This window comes from Trematomus bernacchii, unplaced genomic scaffold, assembly GCF_902827165.1.
Source record: "Trematomus bernacchii unplaced genomic scaffold, fTreBer1.1, whole genome shotgun sequence".
In the NCBI taxonomy this organism is placed as follows: Eukaryota; Metazoa; Chordata; class Actinopteri; order Perciformes; family Nototheniidae; genus Trematomus; species Trematomus bernacchii.
The window spans coordinates 155,644-172,293 of record NW_022987702.1 but is presented as its reverse complement, the minus strand read 5'-3'; the positions used below and the strand labels follow the sequence as shown (position 1 = coordinate 172,293).

Here is a 16,650-nt window from a genome sequence, read left to right as displayed (position 1 = left end):
AAATCCTGTGTTACTATATAAATGCCCTCTAATGCCTCAGTGTAAATGCCCTCTAATGCCTCAGTGTAGATACCCTCTAATGCCTCAGTGTAACTCTAATGCCTCAGTGTAGATACCCTCTAATGCCTCAGTGTAGATACCCTCTAATGCCTCAGTGTAACTCTAATGCCTCAGTGTAGATACCCTCTAATGCCTCAGGGTATTAACAGTATTCTGTGTGTTCTCAGACCCCCCTGGAGCTCCTCTCCGCCCCACCGTCACAGACACCACCCGCTCCTCGGTGTCTCTGGCTTGGCAGCCGCCGGAGGAGGAGGGCGGCGCCGCCGTCACCGGGTACTTCATCGAGATGCAGAAGGTGGACCAGGTGGAGTGGACCCTGTGCAACACCACCCCCACCAAGATATGCGAGTACACCCTCACTCACATGCCTCAGAGCGCCGAGTACAAGTTCAGAGTCATCGCCTGCAACCCTGGAGGAACCGGGGAGGCAGCCGAGGTGCCGGGGGTGGTGAAGGTCCAGGAGATGCTGGGTGAGTGGAGACCAGGTCCATGAACACCATTGAGCTCATTAAAGGAATTCAACCCATTCTACAATATGCTAAAGAAAAACATGGAATCTACTTTATTTCTGTCGCGTTATTCGACTTTTTGTCTGTAAAAAAATCTACTTTACAAACTTTTTTCCCACTAAATTGTTACAATTCTGTTTATAACAGTTTCTGATTTTATCTACTCTATTTTTTGAAATATTTGAACCTTTTCTGTCGCATTATTACGACTTTTTCTCTGTAAAATGTTCAATTTGACTTTTTTTCTGACATTATTAAGACTTTTAAAAAAATATAACAGATTAAAAAACTGTTTTATTGAAATATTACATTTTGTTCCCCTGAAAAGTTCCGGGAAATTATTACGTCTTTTTTCTTCCAAATATTACAATACTTTTCAAAACAGTTTCAGATTCAAACTTCCCTATTTTTTTAATTATTTGAACCGTTTTTCTATATATATTACAATAAAAAAAGAGATGTTTGCCTCTGCTAACATGTCCTCCAGTGTCGCTCTGTAGAAGCCTCTGAACATGAACATTTATCACACTGAGATGTTGCCTCATGTGCTTTTGTAAACGTACGTGTAACCCGTGTCTCCTGCAGGCTACCCCGACTGCGAGCTGGATGCTAAGTACGAGGAGGGCTACGTGGTGCGGCAGGGCGGCGTCATCCGCCTGTCCGTCCCCATCAGAGGGAAACCCATCCCGTCCTGCAAGTGGACGAAGGACGGCCGCGACATCGCCCACCGCGCCATGGTCGCCTCCAACGACGACGTCACGGAGCTGGTGATCAAAGAGGCGCACAAAGACGACACAGGCTCCTACGACCTGGTGCTGGAGAACAAGTGCGGCAAGAAGGTCGTCTACATCAAGGTGAGGGGGCACACTGACTCTGGGGGGGGGGGCTACAGGGTTATTATGGGATATATCGCCCCTAGTTATTACCAACTATAGTCCCACATTGTGAAGAACCCCCAAACCAACTTCGTCCCTGACATTTAACCCATTACCACTCCTTTTTAGGATACAACCCAAACAAATGCAAACTATTTCCTAAATTATAACCAAATATAATAATAATTGTTATTAAAATGTCTTATGTTACAAAATAAATCGCCCGTTGTTCAAAGAGCTTCAGTCTTGCAAAGTTGTGGTGTGTATCATTGTTATGAGAGTGTGTGAAGGTGCTCTATGGATAAAGTTGTCTGTAGATGTTATTGAACGTTTCCCCCCCCCCCCCTCAGGTGAAGGTGATCGGTCGCCCCGATGTTCCTGAAGGTCCTCTGGAGTTCGACGACATCCAGGCGCGCTCAGTGCGTGTCAGCTGGAGGCCGCCTTCAGACGACGGAGGATCCGACATCCTGGGCTACGTGGTGGAGAGGAGGGAGGTGCCGAAGGCCGCGTGGTGCACCGTGGACTCCCGGGTCATCGAGACCTCTCTGGTGGTGAAGGGTCTGAAGGAGAACGTGCAGTACCACTTCAGGATCTCTGCGGAGAACCAGTTCGGCATCAGCAGGTGTCTGAAGTCCGAGGAGGCCGTCACGCCCAAAACGCCTCTGTGTGAGTATCTGTCAGAACGGCTGAGATTCATTCTGCGACATGAACGCTTATTTAGTCACCATGTAATCCTTACGTTGTCCCTGTCTTCCACACATCTGGAAACACTCATGATGAATTATTGTAATACAGTTGTACAGGAAAGCTTCATTTCTAATGTAAAAGCTCCAATCATTCGGGTCCCTTTTTATATATTACAGATATCTTGGTTATAAGTTGATAAAAAACACATTTTTTGACAAAATAAATGCTCAGCTGTTCTTAAAGATTTCACTCACACCTAATATCCCCCTCCAGGCCCACCAGAGCCCCCCAGCAACCCCCCGGAGATCATGGAGGTCACCAAGACCACGGTGGCCCTGTCCTGGTCTCGGCCGAGGGACGACGGCGGCTCCAGAGTCACCGGCTACTACGTGGAGAGGAGGGAGGTGTCCACGGAGAAGTGGGTCCGCCACAACAAGACCCACATCACCACCACCATGTACAACGTCTCCGGACTCATCCCCGACGCAGAGTACATGTTCAGGGTGGTCGCGCAGAACGACATCGGCAAGAGCGAGGCCGGACCCCCCTCGGAGTCCGCGGTCTGCAAGGATCCATTCGGTGAGACCACGGGACGGGGGGGGTCTCTGCAGGAATTCACTCTCTATGCAACACCTGAGAGAAATCTTCCTATTCTTATTGTATTTCTCCGTTTGCCTTATTCACAGATGTTTTGAATTGTGACAGAATACATCATATTAACGTCATGCTTGTGGAAGAAAATCTTTTTTTTATTTAAGAGAAAACTTGTTTAGAAACAAAGGAATATTTACTGGATTGCAATCAAGAGCATTTTTCAGACATTCTGGCACTTTGATGACAGTCAGCGCCTCAAATACATGTCTGAGGTTTTTTCTTAATCACATAAAGTATATCAGGTATTGGAAAATGGCAACCATATGTTCAGTAGGGGCAACCATAAGCTCCAGTTACTCTAAGGCAGGGGTGTCAAACCCAAGGCCCGGGGGCCAAATCCGGCCCGCGACTTCATTTTATGTGGCCCCACAAGAGCTTGCAAAGAATATAATATGTTTATTATACGGTTACATGCTACTTTACAGAAGCACGTTGCCCATAAACTACATGTCCCACAATGCATCTCAAATTTGACTTTTTCTTAGAATTAGCCTTTTTCTCATAAATAGATTTTTTTTTCAAAATGTCACTTCTCTTTTTCAAAATGTCACAATCAATGTTTTTCCAGAATGTGGCTTTTCTTTTAAAATCATATTGTGACATTCTTACTGAAGAGACTTGCAATTATTTGCTCTAGACTTCTGCTTTCAGACGTAGTTAATTATGAAGTTATATTAATTAATGATATAGTCTTAAAGTTACAACCGGCCCTTTGAGTGCAACCATAATGCTGATGTGGCCCGTGATGAAATTGAGTTTGACACCCCTGCTCTAAGGGCTATGTTTTGTGTTTATGTTCATTTAAGTGGAATCGTGGGTTTCTGTAGAACTGGTTTTTCATACAAAATGAGTCTTTCCATTTGTTCTAATCCCCTCCCCCTCTGTCTCCATGCAGACAAACCCAGCCAGCCCGGTGACATCGACATCATCTCCATCACCAAAGACTGCATCACCATCCACTGGCTGCGGCCCGAGTTCGACGGAGGCAAAGAGATCCTCGGCTACTGGATCGAGTTCAGGGAGGCCGGAGAGAGCGCCTGGAAGAAATGCACCAAGGAGCGCTCCAAGGACCGGCAGTTCACCATGGGCGGCCTGATGGAGGCCACCGAGTACGAGTTCAGGATCTTCGCCGAGAACGAGACCGGACTCAGCCGACCCCGCCGCACGCCCATGGGCATCAAGACCAAACTGAGCGGTGAGTGGACGCAGGGTTCAGGAGCTTTTATGAGATGTATAGGCCCCTCAAATATTCTTTGATGATATTTTGAAAGTTTATTTTGTTCAGAAATGAAAATACAATCTGGAAAAGCAAAGATAAACCGGCCTGTAACCCTGGGGTAATTACGTGAGCGAGCTTGTGCTAACTCACTGCAGAAATGATCACTATGGGCTAGCTAGTCAATACACATTATTATTTAAATATCTTAGTATGTTATGCACCAAATGCACCAATGTAGGCCACCTTACACTGTGTTGTTTGCAGAGACATCAATGTTATACATATCAGTCAGGGGTCCCTGATTGTAAAGGGTCTTTAGCCCTAACAACGTTAAAGGCCACTGCTTTAAAACATGCTCATTAGTTCCAATGCTGTAATCAGTGAACTCTCTCACAGAAACAAAATGAACCAGCAGTTTGTGATGCGTCCTGGGTAGTTTGACAGTAAATAATGTGCATATTAAAATGGTTTTATAGTCATTTAAGAATGGAATCATACCGATTGTAAACGTTTGATATTTAATTGAATCTTTTCTGATGTCCCTGCAGTTGGTGAGGCTCCCGCTCTGAAGCAACTGATGGAAGACGTCACCACGAAGCTCGGGGAATCCGGCACTCTGACCTGCGCCATCGTCGGCCGCCCGCTGCCCGAGATCAAGTGGTACCGTTACGGCAGGGAGCTGATCCAGAGCCGCAAGTACAAGATGAGCTCGGACGGCAGGAACCACTCAATTAGCGTCCTGACAGACGAGCAGGAGGACGAGGGTGTTTACACCTGCCGCGCCGTCAACCAGGCGGGCGAGGTCGAGACCAGCGGAAAGCTGCGCCTTCAAGCAGCGCCGCAGTTCCACCCCGGCTTCCCTCTGAAGGAGAAGTACTACGCCGGCGCAGGAACCAGCCTCCGCCTCCACGTGGTCTACATCGGACGTCCCATCCCTCAGATCATGTGGTTCTATGACAAGAAGCCTCTGAACACATCGGAGAACGTGATCATTGAGAACACGGAGAGCTACACCCACCTGGTGGTGAGGAACGTGCAGAGGAAGACCAACGCCGGCCGCTACAAGGTGCAGCTCAGCAACGTGTACGGCACAGTCGACACGTCGCTGCGCGTGGAGATCCAAGGTAACAACACACCACTGAGAGTCTACATATGAAATAGTTTAGTCTTCAAGTGAAAACAGATTTGAATAAGTTGGTTTAGGGCAGGCTATGCGTGTTGGGGGTTCCCAAAGATCCTTCAAAAAGTTTTCAAAGACATGAAGTCCCAACATAATGTTTGAAGGTGTGGATTTAAAATAAATGTTGATTGGTCTTGTCCAATTTTAGACATTGGTCGAAAAACGTGCATTATTGACAAAAGATGTAATATTGTATTTTCTGAACAGCAGTCTATTTAAACTCATAAGTATGCCTCTGACTGAGCAGTGTTTTATTTAAATATATTTCAATGCATTCCCACAGATAAACCATGCATCCCTGAGGGCCCTCTGGTTGTTGAAGCCCTGCTGAAGAGCTCCATGGTCATCAGCTGGAAGGCTCCCAAGGACGACGGAGGCTCCATGATCACCAACTACATTGTGGAGAAACGTGAGGCCAAGGAAGGTGAGGTGTGGAACCTGGTGTCCTCCTCCGTCTCTGGCACCACCTGCCGAGTCCCCAACCTGATAGAAAACGCCGGATACTACTTTAGAGTCTCTGCGCAGAACCAGTATGGAGTCAGCGAGTCTCTGGAGATCCAATCTGTGGTCATCGTCAAGAGTCCATTTGGTGAGTCCACACATATTTGGTTTGCTTTCTGATGCATTGCAGAGACTATCTTAACCGTTCATGTGGAGCACTATTATAACATCGCCTGTGTGTTTCCTAGAAAAACCTGGCATCCCACAGCAGCCGTTCATCATGAGCTCCACCAAGGACTCCTGCGTCGTCTGCTGGAAGCCTCCAAGCAGCGACGGCGGCGCTAAGGTCTCCGGCTACTACCTGGAGAAACGCGAGAAGAAGCAGAACAAGTGGATGTCCGTCACTAGCAAGAAGATCCAGGAGACCAGCTTCGAGGTCAAGGCCTTGATCGAGGGCTTCGAGTACGAGTTCCGTGTCAAGTGCGAGAACTTGGGCGGCGAGAGCGACTGGAGCGAGATCTCAGCGCCAATCACCCCCAAGTCCGAACAATCTCTTCGCGCTCCCGCCTTCAGAGAGGAGATCCGGGACATGACAGCCAAATACAAGGCCAATGCCACATTCGTCACCAAGGTACTTTATTTAAACTACACAGCATTTGCTTTTAGGAATACACTAGCGGCTGGATTTGATATAAAGGATCCTGTTTAAATGTCACAGTGTTGGTAAAATGTGCGTATGAAATAAAGGGTACCATCAGTGGCAACCATGTTGGACATTACAATAATTGCTTGGTTTCTCTTAATACATCATGATATAAAGCCAATTATGTATTGATTGTCTATAATACTTCTAAAAAACACTTTCCTTAGTGACTTCGTTGCAACATCCACATTTGAGGGACCGTCATAGCTAACTTTGTTATTTCCCAATGACCAGGTGGTGGGATATCCCAAGCCTCTGGTGAAATGGTATCGCAGTGGAAAGGAGATCGAGGCTGATGGAACAAAAATTAAAGCCCAGGAGTTCAAGGGAGGCTACTTCCAACTGGTGATCATTGCCGCTGATGAGTGCGACGCCACCGTTTACCAAGTCAGAGCAACCAACTCCTCTGGATCCATCTCCACCACCGCAAACCTGGAGGTGGAAGGTAATGATAGAGATTTGTGTTGCAAAAATAAAAATCCTTCATGTTTTTTACAATCTATTAAGTGAAAAACATTATAAGTATACAACTAATGTCATATTTCTTTTTTTGTATTCCAGTTCCTGCCAAGATCCACCTTCCCAAGGAGCTCCAGGGAATGGGTGCAGTCAATGCTGCCCGTGGTGATAATGTCACCATCAAGATCCCCATCTCTGGAAAACCTGAGCCAGCAATCATTTGGCAGAAGGGTCAGGAGATCCTGTCCAACTCTCCATATCACCAAGTCATCACCACCAGGTCCTTCACCTCGCTGGTGTTCCAGAAGGGAATGGAGAGGAAGGATACCGGCTACTACATCCTAACCGCAAAGAACAGGTTCGGAACAGACAAGCAAACCATTGAGGTGAACGTGGCCGACATACCTGAACCACCAAAGGGACTGGTTGTCAGCGAAATCTCTCGAGACTCCATCACCTTGGCCTGGCAGCCACCTGCAAACGATGGCGGAAGCGACATCATTGGGTACATTGTGGAGAAGTGTCCCACAACCGCCGACAGGTGGATCCGTGCCGGACAGACCACCGACTGCGGCATCAACATCATTAACATATTCGGAAAGACCAAGTACCAGTTCAGAGTCATCGCCGAGAACCAGTTTGGCCTGAGTGCTCCTTGCCAGCCAACAGAGCCCATCACCACAAAGGAAGACAAGTCAGTGACTAGGAACTATGATGAGGAGGTGGACGAGACCAGAGAGGTCACCAAGGAGGAGGCTCTGGTCTACAAGGTGAAGGAGCTGACCTCCAAGTACGTCATCTCTGAGGAACTCGCCCGCTGCCAGTTTGGAATTGTCCACCGCTGCACGGAGATCGCCACAAAGAAGACCTTCATGGCCAAGTTCATCAAGGTGAAGGGAACCGACCGTGAGTTGGTCCTCAGAGAAATTGAAGCTCTCAACGTAGCAAGGCACAAGAACGTCATCTACCTGCATGAATACTTTGAAAGCATGGAGGAGATCATCCTCATCTTTGAATTTATTTCTGGAGTTGACATCTTTGAGCGCCTTGGCACCAGCAACTTTGAGCTGACAGAGCAGGAGATCGTCCGCTACCTGAGACAGGTCTGCTCTGCCCTCAAGTTCATGCATAGCAACAACTATGCACACTTTGATATCCGCCCAGACAACATTATCTACACCACCAAGAGAAGCACCACCGTGAAGATGATTGATATGGGCCAGGCTAGGCTGCTGGTGCCTGGTGAGAACATCAGAGCGCTGTTCTCCGCTCCGGAGTACTGCGCCCCTGAGATCCACCGCCACGACCTGGTCACAACGGCCACTGATATGTGGTCTGTTGGTGTGATGGCCTACATTTTGCTCAGTGGCCTGAATCCGTTCGCCGGAGAGTCCATTACAAAGATGATCGAGAACATCTCCAGCTGTGAGTACATCTTTGATAGCGAAGCATTCAAGGACATCAGCCTGGAGGCTATGGACTTTGTGGACAGACTTCTAGTCAAAGACAGGAAGCTCCGTATGACAGCCCACGAGGCTCTGGAACACCCATGGCTCAAGATGAAGATTGAGAATGTCAGCAACAAGGCCATCAGGACATTGAAACACAGAAGGTACTATCAGTCTCTGGTTAAGAGGACAGATACCATCGTATCATCAGCCCGTGTGGCCTATGGTGGTGCTTTCAAGAACCAGAGAGGATATGCTGTTGCTAAAGTGAAGATCGGAACCGAGTACCACGGCCTCCGCACGGGACCCGTCATGCACGGCTCCGCTGAGGAAGGTGGCCATATCAGATTCACTTGTAGCATCGTCGACTACGACAAGAGCACTCAGGTGTCATGGTTCTATGGAACCCGCCAGCTCCATGCAAGCAGCAAGTATGAAATGACTTACAGCAACGGATTTGCCAGCATCTATGTGAAGGACATTGAAGAGAGTGATAACGGAGTGTACAGGTGCAAGGTTGTGAGCGACGATGGAGAGGACAGTTCTTACGGAGAGCTGTTTGTTGATACCGTGAGGAGCATCAGAGAGCATTACATCAGCCGCTCCATAAAGAAACTGAGGAGGAGAGTCGACCAGGCTCAACTCCTGCAGAGACCACCAGAGTTCACTTTGCCTCTCTACAATCGCTCTGCCTACATTGGCGAGGATGTGCGTTTTGGTGTCACCATCACCGTGCACCCTGAGCCTCATGTGGCATGGCTTAAGAACGGAGAGAGAATGAAACCAGGCGAGGATGACAGGAAGTACACGTTCACCAGTGATAAGGGTCTGTACCAGCTGATGATCCACAATGTGGATGCAAGTGATGATGCAGAATACACCGTCATGGCCCACAACAAGTTTGGAGAAGACAGCTGCGTAGCCCGTCTCACTGTGACACCTCATCCAGTGATGGAGGAAACAATGAGGCCCATGTTCAAACGCCTGCTGGCTAATGTGGACTGTGTGGAAGGAAACAGCGTCCGCTTTGAGCTTAGAGTCTCAGGAGTCCCATCTCCTACTCTGAAGTGGAAGAAGGACGGTCACGCAATGGAGTTTGGCCCCAAGGTCGTTGTCATAGAGGAGGACGTTGACTACCATGTCCTGCACATCAGAAACACTCTGCTCGAGGACTCTGGTGTGTACCATGTTACTGCAACCAACTGTGCTGGATCTATAAGCTGCCAGGCCACCCTGAAGGTGGACCGCCTTACCTATACCAGGAGGGAGTACAAGAGCGAGGAGGAGAAATACATGTACGTACAGAAACAAATCGAAAAGACCAACAAAATGGCTCGGAAGATTGTTGCCACTGAGGAGATGGTAGCTCTGAACCCCACGGCCCAGGACGCACTCAAGTTTGCTGCAGAGATGTATAAGCCTGCGGTGGGCACCAAGAACGTGGAGGGAGAGTTTGACATCACTGTGCAGAAGTCGGAGACGAAGAAGCTGGAAGAGGAGAGGAGGATCTTCATGCCCTATGAGATCCCAGAGCCTCAGGTCCATGATCCCAAAGCTCTGGACGAGGACAAAACCATCAAACAGTTTGTGCCTCTTTCTGACATGAAGTGGTACAGGAAGCTGAGAGACCAGTATGTTGTTCCAGAGAGGATGGAGAAGATTGTGCAGAAGAGGCAGAGACGTATCCGCCTTTCCAGGTGGGAACAGTTCTATGTCGTGCCCCTCCCCAGAGTCACTGACCAGTACAGACCAAGATGGCGTATTCCAAAACTCAGTCTGGATGACCTGGAGACTGTCAGACCTGGCCGCCGTTCACCTTCTCCTGAATCCGAGGCTTCCTTCAGATCCAGAAGGAGATCTCTGGGAGACCTCAGTGACGAAGAGCTGCTGATGCCCGTGGACGACTACCTCTCCATGAGGAGAACCGAGGAGGAGAAGACAATGCTGGAGGACGAACTGGAGCTCGGCTTTTCTGCCTCTCCTTCCGGCAGCCCAGTACGCATGGAGGTGCGTGAAGAGAGAAGACGTGAGGTCCGACACGAGACTGTGGAGGTCACAGAGACCAAGAAGAAACGCACTGTTTCTCAGTTCATGAGGAGGAGGAGATCTCTGTCTCCCACATACATCGAGCTCATGCGTCCAGTCTCAGAGCTGATCAGACCATCTCGTGCTAGGACTGTGGAAGTGCAGGGAGAGGTTGTGACGAGGAGATCCCCCACCCCAGAGAGGACACGCCCCCGATCTCCCAGCCCAATCAGGTCCGCCGAGAGGTCGTCCCGCTCTTCCTCCAGGTTTGAACGGACCGCCCACTTTGACATCATGTCCCGCTACGAGGCCAGAAAGACTGCCCTGAAGTCCGAGAGGAAATACCAGGTGGTTAGCCAGACACCCTTCAGCCTGGACCATGCTCCCCGTGTGACCGTAAGGATGCGCTCTCATCGCATACCCATCGGCCAAGACACCAAGTTCACCCTGAACATCCAGTCCAAGCCCGACGCTGAGGTCAAGTGGTTGCACAACGGAAATGAAATCTCTGAGAGCAGCAACAAATATGTCTTCACCAACATGAGTGGAGTTCTGTCCATCGCTATTCTGGACTGCCAAGCGGAAGACAGTGGATCATACCGCTGCGTATGCTCCAACTCCAAGGGAGATGCTTCCGACTACGCCACCCTGGATGTGTCCGGTGGCGGCTACACCACCTTCTCCTCCCGCCGCAGGGATGAGGAAGTCATAAAGGGATTTGTCCCCGAAGTCACCAAGGTCGACCACTATCACACCACTCACTTCAAAGCTGGCTATTCTGCCGAGAGCCACTTACAGGTGGAAGAGAGCAACTCTAAGCTAACGGAGAAACATGAGGTTACCACACGGGAGAGATACGCCGCCTCCTCTGAGAGGTACTCCTCCGCTGAGAGGTACGATTCATCCATCAAGTTCGCAGCTGCTGAATACCTGTCATCTGATTCCTCCTACTCGTCAGAGAGGTTCTCCTCGTCTGCGAAACGCACCACATCTGAAGCTAAAGTGAAGTCAACCTCTGTCGGGGAAAGTGTCGTCCACAAAGTGGCGCCTTCTCTTCCCGCCAGGATGCTCACCAAGCCCCAGTCTGTGACCGTTTCAGAGGGAGAGTCTGCCAAATTCACCTGTGATATCGACGGAGAGCCTGCACCAACTGTAACGTGGATGCACGAGAGCCGGACCATCATCTCATCTCACCACGTCCAGGTCACCACCACTCAGTACAAGTCCAGCTTCGAGATCTCCTCTGTGACCATCTCCGATGAGGGCAGTTACACGGTTGTGGTCGAGAACTCGGCCGGCAGGCAGGAGGCTCACTTCACCCTGATCATCCGCAGACCAGCACCCACAGAGGAAGTCTCTGCAGTCAAATCCCCCACTCCCAGTGTCAAGTCACCAGAGCCTTCAGTCACATCACCGGCACCCTCTGCAACCTCCCCCGTGCCCAGCATCAAGTCCCCTGAGCCTTCAATTAAATCACCAACGCCGAGTGTGAAGTCTCCCGAACCAAGTGTAACGTCTCCCGCTCCGAGTGTGAAGTCACCAACGCCGAGTGTGAAGTCACCAACGCCGAGTGTGAAGTCACCCGAACCAAGTGTAACGTCTCCCGCTCCGAGTGTGAAGTCACCAACGCCGAGTGTGAAGTCACCCGAACCAAGTGTAACGTCACCAACGCCGAGTGTGAAGTCACCCCGAACCAAGTGTAACGTCTCCCGCTCCGAGTGTGAAGTCACCAACGCCGAGTGTGAAGTCACCCGAACCAAGTGTAACGTCACCAACGCCGAGTGTGAAGTCACCAACGCCGAGTGTGAAGTCACCCGAACCAAGTGTAACGTCTCCCGCTCCGAGTGTGAAATCCCCGACGCCGAGCGTGAAGTCACCTGAACCAAGTGTAACATCTCCCGCTCCGAGCGTGAAGTCACCTGAACCAAGTGTAACGTCTCCTACTCCAAGTGTGAAGTCCCCCACACCAGGGATCAAATCGCCCGAACCTGAGGGGGTTAAGTCACCACGGGGTGTAAAATCTCCTGAACCCAGAGTTAAGTCACCAACACAAGTCAAGACGCCGGAGAGAGTAAAGTCACCTGAACCAGAGGGAGTAAAATCCCCAATTGGTGTGAAGTCTCCAGAACCTGCCGGAATAAAAACACCTAGAGGTATCAAGTCTCCAGAACCTGCCGGAGTTAAATCACCTTGTGGAGCCAAGTCTCCAGAACCTGCCGGAGTTAAATCACCTTTTGGTGTGAAGTCTCCAGAACCTGCCGGAGTTAAATCACCTTTTGGTGTGAAGTCCCCAGAACCTGCCGGAGTTAAATCACCTTTTGGTGTGAAGTCCCCAGAACCTGCCGGAGTTAAATCACCTTTTGGAGCCAAGTCTCCAGAACCTGCCGGAGTTAAATCACCAAGAGGCCTCAAGTCCCCAGAACCTGCAGGCATCAAATCACCAAGAGCCTTGAAGTCCCCTGAACCCGAGGGCATCAAATCCCCTCTTCGGGTGAAGTCCCCCCCTCCAATTATGTCGCCCAAGAGAGTTGCGTCCCCTCCCACGGTCAAATCCCCGGTCCCGAAACCTCCTAAAGTCGTGAGTCAAGTGATGGCCGAGGCCAGCGAGGGCTCAGTCCGGATGTCCTGCGTCTGCGAGAGCAGCGTCCGGGAGGCGGTGTGGTCCGTCAACGGGAGGAGGCTTTCCCAGAGCAGCCACTTCGAGATGCACTACTCCGAGGGCTCCTGCAGCCTGCTGATCCACGACCTGGCCGACAGCGACCAGGGAGAGTACACCTGCCAGATGACGTCCGAGGGAGGGGTATCCAAATCGTCATTCTCCTTCACCGGACAGGTGTTCCAGTCCATCCGCATGAAGGTTACGGCCTACCACGAGCAGCAAGTGGCACTTACAGGTGAGTCCAATGTCATGCTAATGAAAGACTGAAGTGTAGCATTTGGAGGTCAATACTAACTCTCACACTCTCCGTAGTGAATGGGAAACCCAGAAAATCTAGAAATGTCTTGAAGTGCTTTAAGAACAGCATAACTATATGGATACAAACCCTCACACACACTTAGTCTATGTATCCGTAGTATCCTCATTACTTTGCAAGTCATGACTTTTACCTAAAAACGATGCAAACGCAATCCTAATTCTCTTCCAATTTACTACGTGTTCTGATTCTTCGTTCACCAACGAGGTAACACAGGAAGACTAGTTAGTTCACCAACGAGGTAACACAGGAAGACTAGTTAGTTCACCAACGAGGTAACACAGGAAGACTAGTTAGTTCACCAATGGTCCTTTAGTGGGTACTCCTCTTTACCTCGTAGTCATTCTAAAGACATATCAACCATTTCCGTGTCTCCCCCGATCAGGATCGATGGCGATGAGTCTTAAGGAGTCTTCACTGTCCTCTGTGAGCTCGTCCGTGAGCTCGTCCATGATGATGAAGAAAGAGATGCACGCGATGCAGGAGTCTTCCTCCTTCTCCTCTTCCTCCGCCCAGCAGGCCATGATGTCGTCCATGATGGAGTCCAGCTCCATGAGCAGCATGGCCGCTGAGATGAAGTTCGAGACCATGTCCATGTCCAGTATGTCCTCTTTGACGTCCGAGACGTACGCCATGAGCTCCAGCAGCAGCATGACGGAGGGTTCAGCGTTCCGAGCGATCGGTAAGAGATTCAAGGCTTTAATTGTCATTTGTACATAGCTTCAGTGTAGACATGCCAATGAGAATCTGAGGTCACAGCGGTCCAACGGTGCAACATAAGAAAACAGACAAAATAGTTCAAATAGTGCAAAGAGAGTCTGGAACAACTCTGTTTTCATTTCATTTCATTTCAAACCTTTATTTAACCAGATGGTCCCATTGAGATCATAGATCTCTTTTTCAAGGGAGACCTGCAGCATATAGGTTCCACATTTCTCAACATTTAAAAGAAGCTTAAGTTCAGAGAGCTGAGTATGAATAATGTTAAAAACAGCCTGTAATTTAACGCCAGCCTCCTTAATGGAGGGACCTGCACAGTACATCACGGTATCATCCGCATACAAAGGTAAAGTAGCTTCATCCACATTTTCACCTAAACAAATCTATCTTTGGGGTTAAGTTAAGTTAAGTTGCTGTCTCCTCTAATATTGAATCTGAGCTAATGTTCATGTTCTGTATGTTCCAGGTTCTGCCCCCAGGATCGAGGCTCTGCCGGAGGACATCAGCATCGAGCCGGGCAAAGTCCTGACGGTCACCTGCGCCTTCTCCGGAGACGCTAAACTCATCCAGTGGTCTCGCGGCGGGAAGAACATCGAGGTGACCGCCGGCGGACGCTTCCACATCGACACCACGGAGGACCTGACCACGCTCATCATCACCGGCGTGAAGGAGGAGGACGCCGGGACGTACACCCTGAAACTGTCCAACGAGCTGGGCTCCGACTCAGCAACTGTCCACATCAGCATCCGATCAGTGTAAAAAAGAAAAGAATCTCAAACCCTATCGTCCCCTTTTCCCTTCTTCCGTGCCTTTTTATTTATTAATTAAGAAATAATCTACTTGATAACGATCTGGATTTCTGTTCTTGTAAATATGAACTATTTTTGTACCAATCTTGACATTAATTTATGCCAAACTAGACTACAGTCTAACGTTGATAAAATGTGCCATATTGGATAACTATGACTTAGGGTTCTTAATCCATTTTTCTGTGACATGTACATAATGTATATAGCCGACTTTAACGGTTATGGGGAATGTATGCATTGTTATTTATGACAATAATAGTAACTGAAACAAAAGAAACTGAATGTGGTTTAACTGGAGAAAGTTCTACTAGGAACGAATACCCTGTTAGGCTAAGAAACTAAACTCTGTGCCTCAACGAAGCGTTGAAGTCTAAAGATTGCCTCAACAGGTAGAGAGGCTCCCTGTTGACGTTACTGAGACAGATATATCATATATAAGAATGCACTGCGCTGCATAGAAACTGAGGCGAGACCCTGAGTGCTGTTTGCATATACCCTCATGTAAGCAGCCCGACTGGGCCTCGCACTCTGACGGATTATGTCATACCGCCATTTCGATGACGCGCTCACAGTGCGGGCGGCTGCACTCCCTGAGCGACTGTTTCCTTTTTGTTTTGTGCTCCGGCTCTGCAGGCGACCCCGGCCCGGCTCTCAGTAACACCGCATCACGAGAGCAGAGCCCGGCCGGCGCTGGTCTGCAGAGGCGGAGCTGTCTCTCGGAGCGCTGCAGTGTGTGTGTGTGTGTGTTAGATATTAGCAGTCAGTCAGCGGGCGCCGGGCAGCGGAAACACCGCGCTGCCCGGCGAGGAGGACGAGGAGTCCCGCTCTTTGTTAGACTGAAGGTAGAGACGTAGCTTTTGCAGCCTCCTTGAGCTTTGCTCCAGTTGATTTAATAAAGCATGATTATCAGCACTAACCGTGTCTCCTGAGTCTCCTTTCCTTTGTGTCTTTCTTCTGGTTGAATTGGGAATATCACATTTACATTATGATACACTTCATATTCAGGGTCACACGTCCACGTTTCATCGAGCTCAACATTTTTAGTTAAAACATTATTTAAAAGTTGTAGTTTATTTAGTATGTTAAAATAATTCATAAAAAGTCACAGGACAGGGTCTCGTGAGAATGACATGTTTAATACTTCCTAATAAAAATCATTAAAAGTCATAGTTCAAAGTTATAGTAAGTCGTGAGAACATTTGTAAAAATAAGTCAAACATATAAGATTAATAGAGAAGTGTCAGAATGTTATATCAAAAAGTCATAGTATTGTACTTCATAAAGTAACGGTGTATTAAGTCATGAAGGGAGACCCTGTTCAGTGAGTCAGGAAGGGAGACCGTTTTCAGTGAGTCATGAAGACCCTGTTCAGTGAGTCAGGAAGACCCTGTTCAGTGCGTCATGAAGGGAGACCCTGTTCAGTGAGTCAGGAAGGGAGACCGTTTTCAGTGAGTCATGAAGACCCTGTTCAGTGAGTCATGAAGGAAGACCCGGTTCAGTGAATCATGAAGACCCTGTTCAGTGAGTCATGAAGGAAGACCCGGTTCAGTGAGTCATGAAGGGAGACCCTGTTCAGTGAGTCATGAAGGGAGACCCTGTTCAGTGAGTCATGAAGGGAGACCCTGTTCAGTGAGTCATGAAGACCCTGTTCAGTGAGTCATGAAGGAAGACCCGGTTCAGTGAGTCATGAAGGGAGACCCTGTTCAGTGAGTCATGAAGGGAGACCCTGTTCAGTGAGTCATGAAGGGAGACCCTGTTCAGTGAGTCAGGAAGACCCTGTTCAGTGAGTCAGGAAGACCCTGTTCAGTGAGTCATGAAGACCCTGTTCAGTGAGTCATGAAGGGAGACCCTGTTCAGTGAGTCATGAAGACCCTGTTCAGTGAGTC

The 16,650-nt window shown here is 49.1% G+C and overlaps 1 protein-coding gene across 1 annotated transcript in view; it reads left to right on the top strand.

Annotated features, from left to right (window-relative positions):
- The window catches only part of LOC117490100 (titin-like), a 241,720-nt gene extending 226,040 nt beyond the window's left edge, over positions 1 to 15,680 (top strand). The window contains 13 exon segments of the mRNA XM_034139686.1: positions 228 to 530; positions 1,155 to 1,423; positions 1,795 to 2,110; positions 2,405 to 2,710; positions 3,681 to 3,980; positions 4,553 to 5,128; positions 5,468 to 5,773; positions 5,874 to 6,256; positions 6,563 to 6,773; positions 6,890 to 11,942; positions 11,986 to 13,154; positions 13,621 to 13,917; positions 14,422 to 15,680. Of these exon segments, the coding sequence (XP_033995577.1) occupies positions 228 to 530; positions 1,155 to 1,423; positions 1,795 to 2,110; positions 2,405 to 2,710; positions 3,681 to 3,980; positions 4,553 to 5,128; positions 5,468 to 5,773; positions 5,874 to 6,256; positions 6,563 to 6,773; positions 6,890 to 11,942; positions 11,986 to 13,154; positions 13,621 to 13,917; positions 14,422 to 14,714 (9,782 nt within the window). The 3' untranslated portion in view covers positions 14,715 to 15,680.
- Positions 15,681 to 16,650: the final 970 nt, after the last annotated feature.